Below are 20,278 nucleotides of genomic sequence, written 5' to 3'. Positions count from 1 at the left end.
TAAAAGTGAGATAAAAAATTACAGACCAATCGCTATCATATGGTTTCATGATCAACATGGTTTCATGAAAGGACGTTCAACCACCACCAATCTTGTAACAATCACTCAATGTTATGCAGAGGGTATCGATTGTCAGTCTCAGACTGATGTCATCTACACTGATTTTTCTACAGCCTTCGACAGGTTCGACCATAGTATCCTGCTCAACAAGCTTTCGACTTTTGGGTTATCCAATGAATTAATTACCCATTTCAAATGGTATTTTTACAACCGTAAGCAGTACGTCCAACTCAATGGACTCAAGTCTATCGAATATATAGCCATATCTTGTGTAACACAAGGATCAAATCTAGGACCCCTACTGTTCAATATGTTCATTAATGATATAGGAGCTGAGATTGATGTCAATTTCCTTTTATACGCAGATAACTTGAAACTCTATCACACTATAACATGTTCTAATGATTGCGAACGTCTCGCCCTGAATTTAAATCGCGTTGCTACTTGGTGTCAAAAGAATAATCTATCTCCCAAGATATCCAAATGTAATGTAATGCCTTACTCACTAAAAACGAACTTGAATTTACACAAGTACGTCATAAGCAATCAAGTTCTGGATCGTCCTGACACACTCACTGATCTAGGTGTTACTTTTGATTCATCCCTCTCTTTCAATAAACGTATTGACACTACTCTAACAGCAGCTTATCGCATGTATAGATTCTTAGTTAGAAATACAAAAGACTTCGAAAAAGCTTCAACATTGAAATTACTTTATTTCACTTTTGTTCGATCTAGGCTAGAATATGCATCTGTCGTGTGGAATCCCTACTATCAGGTTCATATAAATCAACTAGAAGCCCTACAGAGGCACTTCCTAAAATATATGTCTTTTAAACTTGAAGGCACGTATCCTACTGTAAGAATACCCTATTATGAATTGCTTGTAACTCACAATTTTTGTAGTCTCGAGGTGAGGCGTAAATATTATTAATTTCTTTATTTATTCAAGGTCATGAACAATATCATCTCAACTGTTACATATGTTGAATTTTTGGGTTCCTAGACGGTAATCTAGGAATAGTGTCAACACTCCGCGTACAAATATAATGAAAAATCTCCAATTTATACAATGTGCGATACCTCTAATTCTGTTAGTCATGTCCTAGATATATTCAACTGCCAGATTATACAAATCAAAAGACATTTCTTAGCTAACTGACAGTTTTGTTTTTAATTTTTTTTATATAGATTCACAAATTATATTATGTAAGTACATATTTGTAAACGCCACTGTTACTTCCTATTCTGTAATTGGGTTCATCCTGTAGAATAGTGTATGAAACAAATAAATAAATGAATATCACATTTGGCAATGAATTTTTTTGAAAAATATACCTGCTCAGATAATGAGTCAAGAGTAAATAATAGTTTCCTTGTTACTAATGGTATCATTCTGTATTGTTTATAATCAATACGGAGACATTTAATAATGATAAGTATTTATTTTGTCATAAAATGCAAAATACACACAAAAAGGCCAAGTGCAACTGAAATGATATCAAGCGAGCCCCAAAAAACAGGAAAAACATATGATACAAATAAACTGAAGAAATAAAAAATTTGCTGAAATTTACTGAATCAGCTGCCCATTCAAGACAGTCTCTTTGAGATTTTTCTTCAAAGTAGTAGAAGATAAATTACGATACTCTAGGGCAGGGGTCTTCAAACTACGGCCCGTAGGTAATCATTGGCCCGCGACAGCCAATGATTACCTAATTGTTGTTACTATTGCTGTGATAAGTTGAAGAAGAAAACACAGAATGATAATTACTCGGTTTTATTTACTTGCAAGGTGAAACTTAACGACAGAAATGATGACAAAGAAAACTTAACTCAAGTATCTAATTTTAAGCATATTGATAACTAACAGATAATTGAAATGAATCACAGTAAAACAAAAACACTAATGAGATTTATGTAATTGTGATTTTCCACCGACAATACTTTGTAGTTGTGGATCCATTTTACTTGTACCAATTATCAAAAGAGATTTAAGATGCTCATCGGTTAATTGAGATCTGTAAACATTCTTTGTGTACTTCATCTTGGAAAACGTTTTCCCACACAAGTAAGCAGTACCAAAAACAGAAAACAACCCACGAGCAATTTTATGCAAATTATCAAATTGTTCCAGTGGAAGACTCTTATAAAATTCCAACAAATATGAATTTCGATATTTGTTCTTAAGTATATCACTGCACCGTAAATCAATAATTTCCATTTGGACTTCCGGAGCCAGGGTTTCAATGTCAGAATCAAAAGGATTTTGAAAGAGCTTAATTTCATTTCGCAATGACATCAAAATCTGAAAAACGAGCATCACAATTTACCTTCAAAGCACTCAAAGTTTCGATTGCCAAATTGACGGGAAATTCAGTCTCTGTAGTGTGGCTGAATATTTCACATGTTTCAAAATGTGTGAAACATTTTTTGCGTAATTGCGATTGAAATAGTATTATTTTCTGCCTGATGGATTTGATATTGGTGTATAAATCAGGGAGAAGCTGATTTTCTCCTTGCAATCTCAAATTCAGTTCGTTCTTATGATTTGTCAAATCGACTTAGAAGGCTAACTTCCAAATCCATTCACTATTTTCTAAATCGGCAAAAGGGCGCTGCTTCTCATTTAAAAAAAATTCGATCTCTGCTCGAAGTTCAAAAAAGCACTTAAGGACTTTTCCGCAACTAAGCCAGCGTACGGCAGTATAATATGGTAAATCATTTTCTCCAATCTGTTGAATAAACTCGCGGAATTGTCGGTGATGATTCGACCCAGTGGATCTGATGAAGTTAACAACCGATATGACTGGTTTTAGAACTTCAGACATATCCAAACATTTTCCGCACAAGGACTGTTGATGAATGATACAATGTAAGACTAATGGTTTTGAACCACCATCATTTTCTACAGCCTTTGACACAAGTGCAACCACTCCTTTATTTTTACCATACATATTTTTGCCTCCATCAGTTGTTATAGATTTCAAATTTCTCCATCGAAGGTTCTTTTTTATTAATGGCATTTTCAACTCCCTTGAAAATATCTGCCCCAGTTGTCGTGCCGTGAATACTATCAATATCAAGAAGTTCTTCATACACTTCATAGCTTTTATCTACTCCCCAAATAAAAATCAACACCTGAGCAGTATCTGACACATCCGTTGACTCATCCAATGCTAGAGAAAACCACTCATGATGTCCATTTTTGTCAGACAGTTGAGATGATATATTTTCTGCGATATCTTGCACCCTCCGAGCCAGGGTGTTTTTGACAAACTGACACTTTTAAATAAATTTACCTTTTCGAGGCATGTTTCTTTGGCTACTGCAATCAAGCATTCTTTTATCATTTCTCCATCGGTGAATGGTTTGCCACGTTTTCCGATTTCAAGAGCCACATGAAAGCTGGCGCGAGTTACAGACTCTTGTTCAGTATTCGTTTCGGTAAACAAAGATTGCTGCGATTTGAGTCTGCGTTTCAAAGCTTCAAATTTTTTCTTTCGCAAACTTCCTGTATACTTGGAGTAACTTTGAAGATGTTTCGATTCATAGTGTCGTTTAATGTTATAGTCTTTGAGAACAGCTATGGTTTCATTACAAATTAAACATAGCGCCTTATTATTGGACTCAATCACAAAATACTGAAAGTTACATTTTTCTTGGAACGTTTTGCATTCACTGTCGATTTTTCGCTACTTTTCCATACTAACAAATCACACATAAAAACAATAAGTCAAATCAAAATACTTTTATTGACGGTGTTACTTTCTTTCACAATAGACAGTTTCGCTTCCTTCGCCTTTCCTACGCAGACTAACGGCCGATTTCATAAAGAAACATAAAGGTTACTTTAACTTTAAATGATACTTTAATAAATATTTTTGATTTCATAACCAAGTTAAAGTGTCCTTTAAGCCAAAAACGTCCTTCAAAGTTAAAGTGTCGATTTCTCTACTTCAACTCGCTAAAGTGTCATTTAACTACAACATAACCTCAATTTTAATAATTGTTATTTGTTGTGCTACTCGCTACGTTTGCTAGTTTTGTGTTCGTTTAGCCATAATAATCATAAAAATATGAATAATTTTGAAACGTCTAGCTCAAGTTCATCTGATGAAGAATTTATTTATACTAGAAGACCAAAAGTGTATAGGAAAAGAACAGACTGCTTCGAAAAATATGATGAGCTTGACTTTTACCAACGTTTTCGCTTAAAAAAACAAACTGTTTTGTATCTACTAGATGAAATAAAAGAACAAATTCAGTTACCTACTAATAAGTAAGTTGTAAAATTTGTATTATTAACAGAATTATAAAAAAATTTATTTATTTTTTAGAGGTGGGTGCATTACACCATTACAACAATTATTGTTGACTTTAAGATTCTACGCATCAGGAAATATGCAAATAATCGTATCAGATTTTATGGGAGTGTCTAGAAGTTCAGCTAGCAGGATTATCAAAAAGGTGTCTATTGCTATTGCCTCACTAGCCCGACAACACATTCGCATGTATGAAAATAAAAGGGAATTGGAAGAAGCAGTTGAAAAATTTTATGAAATAGCTTCATTTCCCAAGACCATTGGAGCAATTGATTGCACATTAGTTAAAATTGATTCTCCCGGTGGAAATGATGCAGAAATATTCAGATGTAGAAAATCTTATTTTGCATTAAATGTTCAGACAGTAAGCGATGCTAAATTGAAAATAAGAGATATTGTTGTGAGATGGCCAGGATCGGTGCATGACCAAACAATTTTTAATAATAGCAGTTTAAAGCAAAAATTTGAAAATGGTGTATTTGGTCAGTATATGCTAATTGGTGACAGTGGATATTCTCTAAAGCCATATCTTATGACTAAGTTACAACAAACTAGAACACCTGCTGAAAATTTATACAATGAGTCTATAATAAGGACTCGAAATGTAGTAGAGCGTCAATACGGTTTATGGAAAAGACGATTTCCCGTTTTGAGGTTTGGCATGAGACTAAAACTAGAGACCACAATGGCAGTAATAGTCGCAACTGCAGTTCTTCATAACATTGCCATTGATATGAATGATAACTTTACTGAAGAAGATGAAATAGAGGAAGACGATGAGGATGTATTACCCCCCATGGAAAATAATCCAAATATAGCAGAAAATATAAGGAATTTGATAATTAATGAACATTTTGCTAGATTGTAAATACTAATAATAATTAAAAATCAGTTTTATGAAACATTTAATTTATTTAATTGTTTTTCTTTTAATTTGATTTCTAAATCCAATAAAGTCATTTTTTTTAAATGTTCTTCTTCTTCTCTCTCCCTTCTCCTTGATCTCTCCTTCTCCTCTGCTTCTACCGTTTTTTCAAGAAGCTCCTTTTTCTTTTTATAATAATCTTCTTTTGCATTATATAACGGGTTTATTTTGGTTGGGTGTAGTTTTCCGTTGGCTTTTCTTTTTAAATTATTAGGTGCATAACTACTCCAATCGATTTTTTTCTTAATATGCGTTTGCTGGGAACAGACAAGAGTTATATAATAAAAATTACAACTGTACCACACACAATTCAAAACTCACTTTTTTACTAGACATGCTCCCTGAGGGTGTCACTGATGTAGGAGGTGATATCTGGTTCTCCTCCAATACAATTTCTTCAGTAAATTCAGGTACTATCTAAAAGCAAATGTACTATTACATTTTTTGAGGTCCTAACTTAAATATTAGCTTTAATCAGCATAACAAATTAAAAGGTTTGGGAAAAAAAGTTTTTGGCTTTCTACTTCTCCATCTTGATACAAAAAAAAATGTAGGTATCTTCGAAAGAAAGGAAGGAAGTAATCAATTTGAAAATAAGTAACTCTATACATAGATGTGTAGATCATGCGAAGAAACAATTTTCAGACACATACTGGAAGGAAGCCCTCCTGAAACAGCTACTTTCATATGAACATTGAATTACACGACAGAAAAAAATTCTTTCGAAACAATACTGAATACTGAATTATACAGAAGATACTTTGTAATGTAATTCAATGTTTATATGAAAATAGCTGTTTCAGGAGGACTTCCTTCCAGTTATTATCTGAAAGATGTTTCTTTGCATGATGTACACATCCATGTATAGAGTTACTTATTTTCAAATTGATTACTTCTTTCCTTTCTTTGGAAGATTCCCACATAATTTTTGTATCAAGAAGAAGTAGTAGAAAGCCAAAAAATTTCTTTCCCAAAAATTAATCACTCCTAAAAATATAAACCCTTCAATTCAAAATAAAAGGTCTTTCCGAACTATGGATTAGTAGTGAAAAAAATCTATAACTTACTGATTGCGTAGAAATCTCTGACATTTCATCTTTGGCTTCTCCTGCTGCAATTATTGTCATTTCTGAATCCTGTAACAATATATTCAGAATAATTAATATTATACAAGTATGTTCCCAAGACAAAAAATAACAAATTTATCTTGACAACTATTAACAGGTTGCTAATATATTATCATTTAAAAAACGGTTTATTTACTTACAACAAATTGTTGAGGATATTCTTTTAGAAGTTCTTCCTTTAAAACTGAAGATGATGCATCCATTCCAAGATCCTATAATACCACATACAATTAATATTTAATTTTATTGCCCTAACCAATACAGATAAAATCATGAAAGAAATAATGTTTTTAACCATTAACCAAATTTTAGTTTGGTAACTGTTAAAACAAAATGATTTGGTTATAAAAAAATGTAATTACATTTATGAAATCGCTATCCAAGCTGTTATTCAAACCCACCACCGTTTTCATATTTATTATATTTAGGGTTGCTTCTGTTACAGGATCTAAATCAATTTTTATTGCGGGACCACCCCCTGTTCCCGTCATATATGATTTTTGTTTCGCCACATCCTTTCTAGCTTTTGTTTTCAGATTATCAAATTTTGCTTTAATCTGAGATATACTTCTCACTTGTATATTTCTGGAGTTGAAGCTGGAAAGTACTTTGCGCCATGCCTCTTCCTAAAATCATATTTAAATTTATTAATATTGAGGTATCTAACTACATAGATATATATAGTTTTAATTTATTATTTCAAGCTCACACCCTTCACCCTTGATGAAGTAAAATTAGGGTTATGATTACATTAACATGTATTCTACAATAAATAAAATACACACAAAAAATTGCTTGTACTTGTAATACATACCTTTTCTGCATTCGTTACTTTATTAGTAGTTTTGCATTCTAAAATATGCTTGAATTTTTCAATTTCTTGTATTAAATTCATTTCTTCCTCCCGAGAAAAATTTGACGAGCGAACTTTCTTATTATTATTTACCATTTCCATTTCAGTCCAAATCAATCGTCCTCACAAATACAAATAACAAAAACATCAAACACCACAACTCTTAACCTTACTTATTCAAACACTGAACTTAAATACTCGTCAAATATGACAAATCTTGTCAAAATCCATGAATTCCAGGTTGACCAACATCTTAAAAATTACTTAAAAGATACTTTATGGAAAGGGCACTTTAATATTAATTATGAAACCAAATGACGGCAACAGCTACTTTAAAGGGGACTTTAGTGTAAAGTCTCCTTTCGGTAAAGTGGACTTTAGATATTGATTATGAAATCGGCCGTAACTGGCAGTTGCGCCGCTAGCCTTTTTATATGCAATTATTACTGCCATCTCGAGGTGATCGGAATACACTAGCTAGAACCAGAACTTTCTCGAACCAACGCGGTAATTCCAAATAATTAAATACGCCTAATGCCACCTAGCGGGTAGCTGAAAAACATAGTACATAGAACCACTACTCGCCACTAGATGTCGTTAAGTGTCACAATACACAATAATAATTGAAATGCAAAAAAAGCATAAGTTTGCTTATCACGCACTTTGCGGCTATCCTAGTCTAGAAATATAGTTAAGGGCAGAAATTGACCCTTGGAACAAACTGAAAAAATCATTATGGCCCGAAGGCTTCAAAGTTTGGAGACCCCTGCTCTAGGGCATATTATTTAGCATATTAGGTACTGAGTAAGAAAAAAATTCCTCGAAAAATGAAGAGAGATGGCCAGGAATAGAAAATCTATCATTTATGTTTCTCAGTGATCGAAAGTTGTAAATCCATAATATGGGGGGTGATATGCGCTTGAAGAGAAACCGCTTTTGTAAAACGAATGCATTGATTTTGCCCTTCATGTGAAAGACAAAGTCAATAAACAATAAATGAATAATCTTACCTGAGAATAGATTCTGTGCTGTGACTATTTCGAACTTTAGCGGGTGCAATGCAGGAAGTCTGTTCAATCTTCTCCCTTTCTCTAGGAGTAAGGGGGATATCGGGAAGTGAATTTCGTTGTGCCGGCATTTCCAAACTATTGCAGTACGACGACCTTGGAGTAGTCTTATACGTTATTTGTTGATGAGAGATCTTTTCTTGAGCTAATGTTATGAGTTTCTATAAAGAAAATACAATATAAAATACAAGAGCATTAGCTTTTACGGCCGAAGTTATGACTAGAGAGAACCAAACCCGGGCTGTGGTCGAATGAAACTTGTAACAATCGTTTCGTCTGCTACTGCGGCAGAATCATCGGTGGTATATGCATTGTCCGTGGGACGAAGGTAGTAGCTGAACATCGAGACAGCCTGAATTTCGTCCTCTCTAAACTTGTTACAAGCGTTGATTTTGTAGAAACTATGACTCACTTGAACAGACGTTTCTACTTGTGTTACGATTTCTTTGACATTTTCCATATCCAGTTCTGAGCTTTTATCATCTATGAGAACATCATCGCATAGCTTAATTAATCTCGCTACGCTTTGATACATCTCTAAAGTTGCCGATTTAATACTGTTCGATTTTTCTGCAGGTACTGATGATTTCACTGACAAGTTGATGTGCCATACTGTATCTAACACAATGGTTCCATTTCCAGGTAGCATTTCCAATTTCCTTTTAGATACCACATCCCTAAAATGGACATAATGAAAATAAAATATTTTTAAATGTCACTATAGATTCCACTAGTCCTGGTGAACACTCAGGATTTTATTTTTTGTATTAGAATTCTTACAACTCTTACATATGCTTATGTAAATGCTAGGGTGATCCAAAACCATTCTACAATGTTTATAATAGGTGAGCCCAAGCGGGAATTTCGGGATTTACTAAAGCGCATCAGATTAATATACAGGGGGATACCTTGTACCCGGTTAAGTACCTCCATCAAATATGAGCCCCATATATAAGGCCGCTTGTGAGGGATAAAGGATCAGATTAGTAAAAAAAAATTGATCATCAGAAATTCTCGAGCGCGTCAGATTAAGGTAGGGTGAATTAATTACCTGCTAAAAAGTGTATATTCCAGTAATCTGACAATTTGAGAGTGACGTAAAGAAAGGGGAGGGCAGTAAAGTTGTAAAAAAATAACGTCATTTCGACATTCTCGAGCGTAGCTAATTTTTTTTTATTTTGAAGGAAATAATTCAAGGATAACGAAAAATATATAATCTGACGATTTCCGCAAGCCGAAATAACAAAAATTCGTCGGTAAAGTTTAATGCGTGCAGCTGTGTGATACCTATATTTCCCTCTGCGAGTTTCTATTCCTCTATTCTCTATTCACTTTCACTATTCACTCTGAATTCTGTTACCATGAGCCATCACAGCTGATCACAGAGACTCGTTCGTGATGAAGATGATGATTAATTATTCAATTAATTGATGGATGTAGCCGTTACTACGTGGTAGGAATTCATAATGAAGAAAAGAGAAATTGAACTTTCTATGTTTTTATCACTTTTATTTGTAACAAACGTTACTGCAGTTTCGTCCTATGAGGACATTTTTAAACTTATACAATATATAAGGACATTTTCAAACTTATATAATATATATTTCGAAAATGTCCTTAAAGGACGAAACTGCAGTATCGTTAGTTACAAATAAAAGTGGCAAAAAACATAGAAAGTTTCATTTCTCTTTTCTTCATTAATTATTCAATTGATTATAAAAAATTACATTTTTTTGAGCATTTTTTAAAAAGTATTTTCTTATAAATACAAGTATTCTACTTAAAAAACATACACTTATTCATTTGCATGTTATTTCGTGAGCTTTCCAATTAATTAGGTTCAATGAATTGAAAAAAAATAAAAAAAAAATATTGTTTTTTGTCAGATAAGGAGAATCCCTCTAGATAATCTCAGATTATGAGACAGCACCTATAAAACATAAAGATGAACCATATATATCTTAATCTGACGCGCTTGAGTATTTCAAAATAGCGAATTTTTTTGCACATTATAATAATGGCCGCGAGTTTGCGTCAGATCGAAATCGTCAGATTATTGAATGAAAGCTTTTTTTGTTGCACTTAACACCCCCTTATAAAATCTGAAGCGCTCTATTATTTTTTCTTTTCACTTTCAACCCTTACGTACAACCATCCACATCATGCAAACAATCAGATTAACATACCAACATTATTAAAAATACGTAGGACATTGATGCTATCAATACCTGACGCGCCTGAGTATGTCCATGCAACAGTATTTTTTTACATATTTAAAAATCTATAGCCGCTTCCCCCACCGATGAAAAGGTATATATTATATAACATTTCTTTCTTCTTATTATCTAAGCTTTGCAACCTAATATGTCTCAATGACGCTCGAGTAAATCCACATTTTGCATCACAGGCTCCCCTGCTATTAGTTGGGAAATTCCTAAATTGTTAGACCGAATAGTAATGAATCAAATCAAATCAAAATATACTTTATTGTCAGGAGAGTTTGCACCCCATTGACAGAGATTTATAAGTATAAATATAAACATAACTGATGGTGTATAGATAAAAACTGGTAATTTACAAAAGTTTGAATGAAACAAGTACAAATACAATAAAAATAAAATGGAATACACGCTTTTTTTATAATGATTCATTAAAATACTCTTGTAGGCTATAATAGGGTCTAGCAGCTAGGAAAATTCTAATTGTACGTTGGTCAGATTTGCAGAACTTATATCTTCTGGTAGGTGCTTATATCTAGGGCAGTCTTAACTCCCTACATCGTAGGTTAATAGACTGACACCTATCAGAAAACAACTACTCCCCTGGCTAATACCACGAAGAGCAATGGTTTATATCCGACAGGTGTCAGTGCAGGATTCTTTACTGAAGTTATTCTTTCTAATGCTGTTGGCGATACAACTGCCGCAATAGATTTTCAATTATTGGAACACATTTGCAGACCGGTTTCGGGCTGAATCGGACAACAAACGACAAGTTTGTCATCGCCCCATCTGCCTGTGAGGGAGGTAATCAACCGCGTATCCGAAATTTGCCACGAAGGAAAGACAACTTTTCGCATATAGTCAGTGGGCATACTTGAAGACTGGCTATAAATCAAATCATCTAAAGTTCTAAAGAATGATTTATATCCAGTCTTCAAGTATGCCCACTGACTATATGTGAAAAATTATAAAAAATGGAATCCTTGATTAATGTTGAGTTATGTATTGGAAGTCTGATATTAAATATGCTATTACGAGTAGCGTAAGGAGAAGAAACAAAGTCAAACTCCGTTTTATGTTTCAACTACAAACATATTCCCTGGGTTTGACTTCACAGAGACACCTTACTACCCTTTTCTATAATATCAAAACAGAAGAGAGAAGGGGTGCACTGCATGTTCCCCAAAATGGTATTTCATGTCCTACTTGGGATTCAGTTAAAGTATAGTAAACCGTTTTTGCTGTGTGAAAACCCAACTCGTTAGAACCCACCCTCACTACATAACATCTAGAGGAAATTTTACTCTTAAGTTGTCTGACGCGTTTATCGGACATTCAATTTGATTAGTTTGTCTAGTAAGTGATCCTGGGGGTTGAGATGGTCCTTTTCACCAGGAAAAGAAGTTTAACGGGCTTAAAACCTCCCGAAATCTTCAAAAGCCAACTAAACTTCTCTGAAGAGGTGAAATACCTTGGTATTATCCTCGACAAGAAGCTAACATGGAACTCTCACCTACAGAGTAGAGCAAAAAGAGCATACGTGGCTTATGAGCAATGTCGGAGGACAGTGGGACGCGCATGGGGTCTTCCACCCCGTGTAGTCGCCTGGATCTACACTGCAATAATAAGACCTATGTTAACGTATGGAGCCATTGCATGGGGACCGAAAGTTCTACAAGCAACGGTCATCCAAAAATTATATCAAATACAGCGACTGGCTTGTTTAAACATCACAGGAACCATGAGAACAACACCAACCGCGGCAATGGAATTAATCACGGGTCTGACCCCTCTGGACCTGTACGTTAAGGAGGTTGCGTTAATGGCCATGGTACGATTGCACACGGCTGGTGTAAACCTAGAAGTAGGAATGGGTCGATTGAGGTTGGGCCTATGGCGGGAAGCGCTTACTGCGCAACCTCTGCTGCAGGCAACAAGTGATGCAATTGAACCCAGGTTTGTGTTTAATAAACCCTACAAAATACAAATTAAGCAGAACACAGAGTCAGATGATACAAATGCAATACGGATTTATACAGATGGCTCAAAAACCAAAGAAGGCTCAGGATGTGGAGTGTACTCCAGATCACTAAGCCTAAGGATTAAGTGGGGAATGGGAAGAAATACCAGCGTGGTCCAAACAGAACTGGCTGGTATCTCAATCGCCACAAAAGAAATAACCAAGAAAAGAATTTCTGGCAAAAACATAACAATCTGCACTGATAGCAGACAAGCACTATTAGCCTTGAACAGGCACCGTGTTACTTCAGGGCTAGCACTAGAGTGCCACCAAGATTTAGCCAAAGCCTCGGTAGATAATAACATTATCCTGAGGTGGGTTAAAGGGCACGACAGGAGTAAAGGTAATCGCATTGCCGACTCTTTAGCCAAGGAAGCGGCTGGACTAAGAATTTTAGGACCAAGTGGCACCCACGGCCTGATGACTTCGACAATTGCGGAACTAGTCAAAAGTTACACCCATGCTCAATCTCTAAAGAGATGGGATGAAATCAAAGGATGTAATCTTGCCAGGATCACCTTGGGCGACCCTGGGAAGCTGGCGCCGAAGAAATATGTGGCGATGACCAGGAAAAATCTACGCCTTACAGTAGGATTTCTGACTGGCCACTGTCAGATAAGAAAACACCTACATAATATGGGGCTAGTGGACACACCTCTATGCAGGATGTGTGAACAGGAAGATGAGACTGTCAGGCATGTCCTGTGCGAGTGCCCGGAGTTATCGTCAATAAGAGAGTGTGTGTTCGGCGAGTCTTGGTCTACACCTTGGCCTAGTGACTTGTTCACCTTCCTGGAAAGGACAGGATGGACGACGACCTAGGAGGACAACTCCTCTGGAGGATGTACAATGGGTCACATGTGGCCTAAGTGCGTGGGTTTACACTCACCCTCCCTACTCTACAGATACAGAGAAGTGATCCTGGTGTTCTTTAAAGAGTTTGGGAGTCGATGAGGAGAAGATTCGATTCTTGCATCCAAGCGGGGGGTAGTCATTTCCAACAGTTCTTGTAGATTTAGAAACATTGAATGTAACTTTTGGTAATAAACTGTTACTGTCATGTTTAATAAACACCCTGTATATTGTCTATATTTTTTCTGTGACGAACAAAAGCATTACTATCTATTGTTACCGAGCTCTTACTTGAAATGTTTCAGCGCCACCTGTATTTGTTTCCACAGCTCATCAAGCTCGTGTTCGGGCCCCTTGCTTCTCTGCTCGACCATTCCCACCGTCTTCGGGGGCCGTCCTTTGGGACTTTGAGAGCGCAGAAGCGTGGCGGCCTGCCCGACGCTGCCCACGGGGCTCCTCATCTGCGAGATCTTCCCCAAGAAGTCGTCCTTGAATGAGCGTGCCCTCCTCGCGAGCTTGTTGGCGCTCTTGAAGGAGGCTTTGTGGCCGCCGGGGCCCGGTCCAGCCAAAGGGGACGGGGAAGAGGTTTCGTTTTCTGAAAAAAAAACAAAGATTGTTATAAATGATGATAAAATACAGGTATTTAACTATAAACATATATAAAAAATAACACAAACACACATACAGTGTTGTACCTTTAACTGGAATAAATTCAGTAGAATTGTAGCAGAATGTTTCTTGCAAAATTCCTGAGACAGGTCGATTTTGTTTTCAAGAGAGATACATTTCTACATTCTAATGAACCAAATTACATGCATCCCTTACATAGGGTAGCTACCCCCTGAATTTTTTTAAATAGCAATAATGGTTGATTTGTATTAAATCTTAAAGACATATTATTCCTCTAAACAGCAGTGCTCGATTTTTAAAATTTCGTCGATTAGTTTCCGAGATACTATCAATTTAATAATTTGCATAAAAAAGTGCTTTGACAAAGTCCATTATAATGTAATATAGATCGAAGTAGTTGATGATTCAATGTATGAAAGCTTTGCTAAAGTCGATCAATAGTAGGACAGTGATTTCGTCTCTATCCGATGCTGCGACGTTATCATCTAATATGTTCGATAAAGCTGTAGCACAGTTATAGTTTGGTCTGAAACCAGATTGCATAATTGGAAGTACATTGTTTTGTGATGGTGGTTTTTCAATTGTTGAGCAATACGTTTTCCAAAAATTTAGAAAGAAATGGAAGAAGACTTATAGGACGCAAGTCTTTGAATTCCTTAGGTTCTTTAATTTTGTGTATTGGTACCACGATAGACTGCTTCCACATACTTGGGAAAACTTTCTTCTCCAAGCAAAATTTTATAATATGTAAAATAACGGGCACTATAGGTGGACAACAGAGATTCAAGAGAAAATGATCGAGATCATCTATTCCTTTTGATCTACTTTTTATTTGTGACATGAAGGTTAACAATTCATTTTCGGTGATCAATGTCAATTCAAGAAATGATGTGATAGAATCATTCACATTATTACTGTAAAATTGTTCCAGATTTGGGTCAACCTTATTACACCGTTGTTGCGGAGCAATAAAAAAATCATTCATGTTGTTAGGATCACATAAATGGGAGGGAAGATTCAATATAGGTTTTTTATTGTGAATATCGAGTTTTTTAAGTTTCAACCATAGATCTCTAGAGTTATTATTAGAGGCGATGTATTCTAGATAAGCCTTCTTTTCTCGCTCAATAGAAGATTTAGTGAAGTTTCTAAGAGTTTTGTAATAATTCCAATCTTCAGCTTTACAGGTTTTTTTGAATTTATTCATGCCTGACAGTTTCATCTTCTTGTTCATACATTCTGCATAGAGGTGTGTCCACTAGCTCCATTTTGTGAAGGTGTTTCCTTAGTTGACAGTGGCCAGTCAGAAATCCTACTGTTAAGCGTAGGATAATGTTATTATCTACTGAGGCTTTGGCTAAATCTTGGTGGCACTCTAGTACTAGCCCTGAGGTGAGACGTTGTCTGTTCAAGGCTAATAGGGCTTGTCTGCTTTCAGTGCAGATCGCTATGTTTATGCCAGAAATTCCTTTCCTGGTTATTTCTTTTGTGGCGATTGAGATACCACCCAGTTCTGTTTGGACTACGCTGGTATTTTTTCCCATTCCCCACTTAATCCTTAGGCTTAGTGATCTGGAGTAAACTCCACATCCTGAGCCTTCTTTGGTTTTTGAGCCGTCTTACGAACGAATTAGCATTTTTAGAGGTAATGAAGAAGTAATGCAGAAGAAGTAATGTAGAAGAAGTAATGGTGAAGAGGACCGACACTGAATGGGAAACATCTGTATACCGAAAACTCACTCACACGGGACAGTATCTGAATCATGAATCCAACCACCATCAATATATAAAAAAAGAATCATCCAGACTCTAGTGGATCATGCTTTTGGGCTCTGTAATATGGAGGAAGGTCTCGAGAAGGAACTAGGCATCATCAAAAAAAAATCTTCAACGGAGTGGTTACTCCAAAGTGATGGTGGTACAGATTTTGGCTAGAAGACAGCAAAAACCTCAGAAAGAAGAGAAAACGCCAGAACCAGTCCTTGCCTTTGCCTACGTCAGAGGATTGTCGGAAAGGATGAGAAGAATTGGATAAAAGCACAACATCGGATACCCTGTGAGTGCGGCAAATTCTATATCGGTGAAACTGAGAGGCCATTTAAAGTCCGCATTGCCGAGTACAAGAAAAACACAGCGAGAAGAAACCAGAAAATCGGGAATAGCAGAGCATGTTTAAACTCACCAATATAACATCAAGTGGTCCCAAGCTGAGATCGTCCAAAGGGAATAACATTGGTTCGAGAGGAAGTTCACAGAAGCTGTATATACGTTGTCCAACGTTGCATTCAGCCAAGCTAGCGTAGAGATACGCAATATATGGAAACCTTTAATCAAGCGGAAAACGTTCGTCTCCCACTAAATCGGTGAAATAATATCTGGTTACCTGTCCTTAAAGGTACACTAATAATTTAATACCAGAGTCAAATACCAGCGTCGTAGTTACAAAATTCGGAATGACGGGAACAACATTCGGAATGACGGGAACAACATCTCGAGCATCAACTCGGACACTGCCACCGTTACCACATCGCCTTTGCTTTGATGATGTCTACCGCAGTAGTAGACGAAATGTCAGGCATAGAAACTTGCAGATCACGGCAAAAAAAAAACGGAAAATAGCTTTCACACAGTTATCTACGGCCGTGAAAGTTTACATTCTTTGAACATCATAAAAACACACTACTCACCTACTATATCCCAAAATATATAATTCTCACAAGGCATGACGCGACAACAAACTTGACTTTTGCTGAAATTCAATTGAAGAAGTGATCTGTGCTTCGTGAATAATTGCTACCAATTCATTTGTTTACTGACTGACGTAAGATAATTTAAAAAATTCACACAGACATAGCACTAAAAAAGGACATCCATCCATATTTAATTAGGCATTGTGGTAAACATGACGTCCATTAAATGTTATGGGACGTTAATTATTCGTGGTTATTATACTTGACTGTGGCACATCGCAAATTATGTTTGATTGATTGAAGATGGAAGTGGAATTTTATCGAGTTTTCTTCAGCACAAACTCAGCACTCGTGACGAGAATCGTGAATCTCGTGTACCAATCATTAATCAAAGCAGGTGGAGGAAGTATTTGAATTATGTCACACAAATTAGACCTCTTCAAGGTTATGACAAATTCATAATACGGGGATGTCACAAGAGAATGAATAATGAATGAGAAATTTCAATAAAGTGTAGCAGTGAGTTAATGCAATAGGAATGTCCATAATATTGATATTTTCCACTGATTAGCCATAAAAGATATTCAAGTGGTAATCATGCATTTGCAGCTCGGACACGAATTTCAAAGGTTTGGATGACAAATGAAATACCAATGATATACCCAGTAATTGGGGTATGATGGCATGAAAGAAATTGATTTTTTCTTGTAATTGACTTAGGAAATTTTGACATGCTGAAATTGCATAACTATCTTGAAATTATCACATAATAATGATAATAATAATCTTTATTCAATCCTTACAGATCACATACAGCATGATATAGGATACGTCACAAATAAAAAAAACCGTGTGATCATAGACAAATTTACAATCAACAATATTAAAATATCACAATTTAATAGATTTGTTCACATATACATGAAAACATGTATAACATTCATATTCATACATATGAGCAAACACATTTTCATTTTGCATCAAGAAATTCTTTGATACTGTAGTAAAATTTGTCTTGCAAATATTCTTTCAATTTTGATTTGAAGAAATGTTTATTCCGTTGCTCTCTCAGGTTTACGGAAAGATGATTGAAAAACTTTATACCTTTATATGAGGGGCTTCTTTCATAGAATGATGAGCTCACCGACGGATCGAAGGGGGGGGGGGGCAAAGGGGGCAAGTGCCCCCCCGAGAAAAAAATTCCCTCAGGGAAGCGTCAACCTTTCAAAAAAAAATTATTAATTTGATGTACGTTCTAATTTTATTTAAATTTTGGCGGTGGTAGTGGCAGCAGAAATTTGCAACCTTGTGACAAAACCATTTCGATAATCGCCATTGCAATTTGTTATTGTTGCTTTGATAAGTAAATAAATAAACTTTCCATACTACATGGTAGAATATAATAAAACATATTTTCCTATATGGATCAAAACGTAGGGTAGACCTACAGGTAAGGTATTTATCTATAACTTGGTGGTTTTAGAAAGTGAACTAAGAAATCTCGATTGCCCCCCCCCCGAAATCATGGTCTGGATCCGTCACTGAATGAGCTGTGTGCAGGAATTTTGATGAGGTTTCCGTTTCTAGTTGGGTAACCATGGCAACGAGAAACTGTTTGATACATCTCAACATTTTGCATAAATAGCATTATACATTTGAAAACATAAATATATGGAACTGTTAAAATTTTATATTTTTGAAAATATGGTCGACACGATTCATCTGGTTTCAGACTGAAAATGAGTCGAATAATTCTTTTTTGGGAAACAAATATCCTGTTTGAGTTATTGGAGCATCCCCAGATGTTGATGTTATAAGATATGTTGCAGTAGATTAGAGCATAATATACATTGATTTGTTGATTGGTATTGAACATATTTTTTTAATTGCAATATAGCATAGTAACCTGTGTTAACTTTTTTGCTTATGGCATCAATATTATTTTTCCAACTCATTCCACTATCTATATAAGTTCCAAGGAATTTCGTAACTTCAGAAAGATGAATAGTGCTATTTTTGACAGCCACTTGAATATCAGTTACATAAATTTAGTATTCTGAAATAACATCGAAGTACGCTTTCGAAGTAGTTTTCCGCAGAGGCTTACACAACTGCTCATCCTGAGGGATGAGTTGTACATTTCGAAGCTCCTGACGAATACTTCACAACCCTAGAATATAAAGTCAATATCTTCACCTGCTACAAAATGGCGGAACATTCAATAACTTCCTGAAGACAAACACATTAATATCCATATTTCTAGAAATATTCCTTTTCATCTGCCATATGGCAATTTCAACAAACCGATAAAGTTTGTTAAGTTATTTTTTGTTTATAAAAACAACAAAAAAATGTCAGTACGACAATGAACATCATTATTCAGTTAGAATATTCTCATTTACTTTTTGGTTTCGCTAGTAGAAAGGTACCACGTCAACAATCTCTAAAATGGTCAATGCTCGTCCATTGGAAGAAAAAATTGAAGCTATTTTTATGTACGGTGCGACGCGTAACTTTCACGAGACCGATATGATTTTCAATGAACGTTTTCCAAATCGTCCTATCTGTAGAAAATATTTCAGGGAACTTGTATCCAAATTCACAACTACCGGTAGTGTACATAACAAAAAGCCCCCAGGTCATCCGTCCATTCCGGAAGAACAGCAAGTGCAAATAATTGGTGAGATGGTAGTAAATCCTAAACAATCTACTTATTCCGTCGCGAATTTTTGTGAGGTGTCTCCTTCTACTGTGTGGAGTCTTTTGAAGAGGAATAGGTATCATCCATACAAAATTAAAATGGTACCAATTAACTGAAGATGACCCTGATCAAAGAATAGAATGCTGCGAAATCATGACGGAAACTATTGCAAGGCATCCTACCTATCTCCACAATATTTGTTTCAGTGATGAATGCCTTTTTTTTAAACAAAATTTTCAGACAAAATTGCCGTTATTGGAGTGACACCAACCCTTACGTTTTTCGGGAAACACATACCCAATATCCAGAAAAAATTAACGTTTGGACAGGAATATTGTGAAACCATATTGTAGGACCTCTATTTATTGATCAAAATTTAACAGGAGAACTGTATTTGAATATGCTGGAAACTGCTGTTGACCCTCTCATTAATGAAATAGACGAAGCGAATTCTAAAGAAATTCGATATGGATATTGTATTCCAACAAGATGGAGCACCACCACGTTACTCCAGATAAGAAAGAAACTGTTTGGATACTACACTTTATCTCATTTTTGAGGCAGGAAGACTGGAATGATATGTATATGTGTGGGGGTAATGCAAACGAAAAATTTGAGATCTTTTTTCGAACTTTTAAATATTACTTCGACATTGCTTTTCCTCTAAAAAAAGTAAAAGAAAAACAGGCATCATATAAAAGAAAACCATGGTTAACTAAAGGTTTACTCATTTCTGGAGAGAAATTAAAATATCTGTATACGCTAACCTTAAACGGAAATGAGGATATCAATAAATATTATAAAAA

The 20,278-nt window shown here is 35.6% G+C and overlaps 2 protein-coding genes across 9 annotated transcripts in view; both read right to left on the bottom strand.

Annotated features, from left to right (window-relative positions):
* The window catches only part of C3G (C3G guanyl-nucleotide exchange factor), an 83,542-nt gene that overhangs the window by 27,357 nt on the left and 35,907 nt on the right, over positions 1-20,278 (bottom strand). For 7 of the 8 annotated variants that reach the window (XM_074183075.1, XM_074183078.1, XM_074183073.1 and 4 more), the window contains exons 2-4: positions 13,743-14,046; positions 8,770-9,034; positions 8,301-8,518 (exon numbers count right to left, since the gene is read on the bottom strand). In XM_074183075.1, the coding sequence (XP_074039176.1) occupies positions 8,301-8,518; positions 8,770-9,034; positions 13,743-14,046 (787 nt within the window). Of the gene's footprint in view, positions 1-8,300; positions 8,519-8,769; positions 9,035-13,742; positions 14,047-16,768; positions 16,918-20,278 lie in introns of those variants that run through there. The other variant, XM_074183079.1, reaches the window with a different exon arrangement.
* LOC141485733 (uncharacterized) lies at positions 5,278-7,712 on the bottom strand. Its single transcript, XM_074183082.1, has 6 exons — positions 7,252-7,712; positions 6,800-7,063; positions 6,578-6,649; positions 6,378-6,446; positions 5,632-5,727; positions 5,278-5,567 (listed from the first exon to the last, which is right to left on the bottom strand). The coding sequence occupies exons 1-6, from the start codon at positions 7,390-7,392 to the stop codon at positions 5,280-5,282; spliced, it is 930 nt and encodes a 309-aa protein (XP_074039183.1). The 5' UTR covers positions 7,393-7,712; the 3' UTR covers positions 5,278-5,279.

Source organism: Leptinotarsa decemlineata, unplaced genomic scaffold (genome assembly GCF_025532065.1).
Source record: "Leptinotarsa decemlineata unplaced genomic scaffold, Ldec_3_MD MMD2_tig00026330_RagTag_RagTag, whole genome shotgun sequence".
Lineage (NCBI taxonomy): Eukaryota > Metazoa > Arthropoda > Insecta > Coleoptera > Chrysomelidae > Leptinotarsa > Leptinotarsa decemlineata.
This window is presented reverse-complemented; position numbering and strand designations above follow the sequence as displayed.

Excerpts from the sequence above, each read along its gene's own strand:
- LOC141485733 (XM_074183082.1), bottom strand. The coding sequence starts at position 7,392 with ATGGAAATGGTAAATAATAATAAGAAAGTTCGCTCGTCAAATTTTTCT. Across the intron at positions 6,447-6,577 it reads AATATCCTCAACAATTTGTT|GATTCAGAAATGACAATAAT; the intron begins GTAAGTAAATAA and ends ATATTGTTACAG. Across the intron at positions 5,568-5,631 it reads GGAGCATGTCTAGTAAAAAA|CAAACGCATATTAAGAAAAA; the intron begins GTGAGTTTTGAA and ends GTCTGTTCCCAG.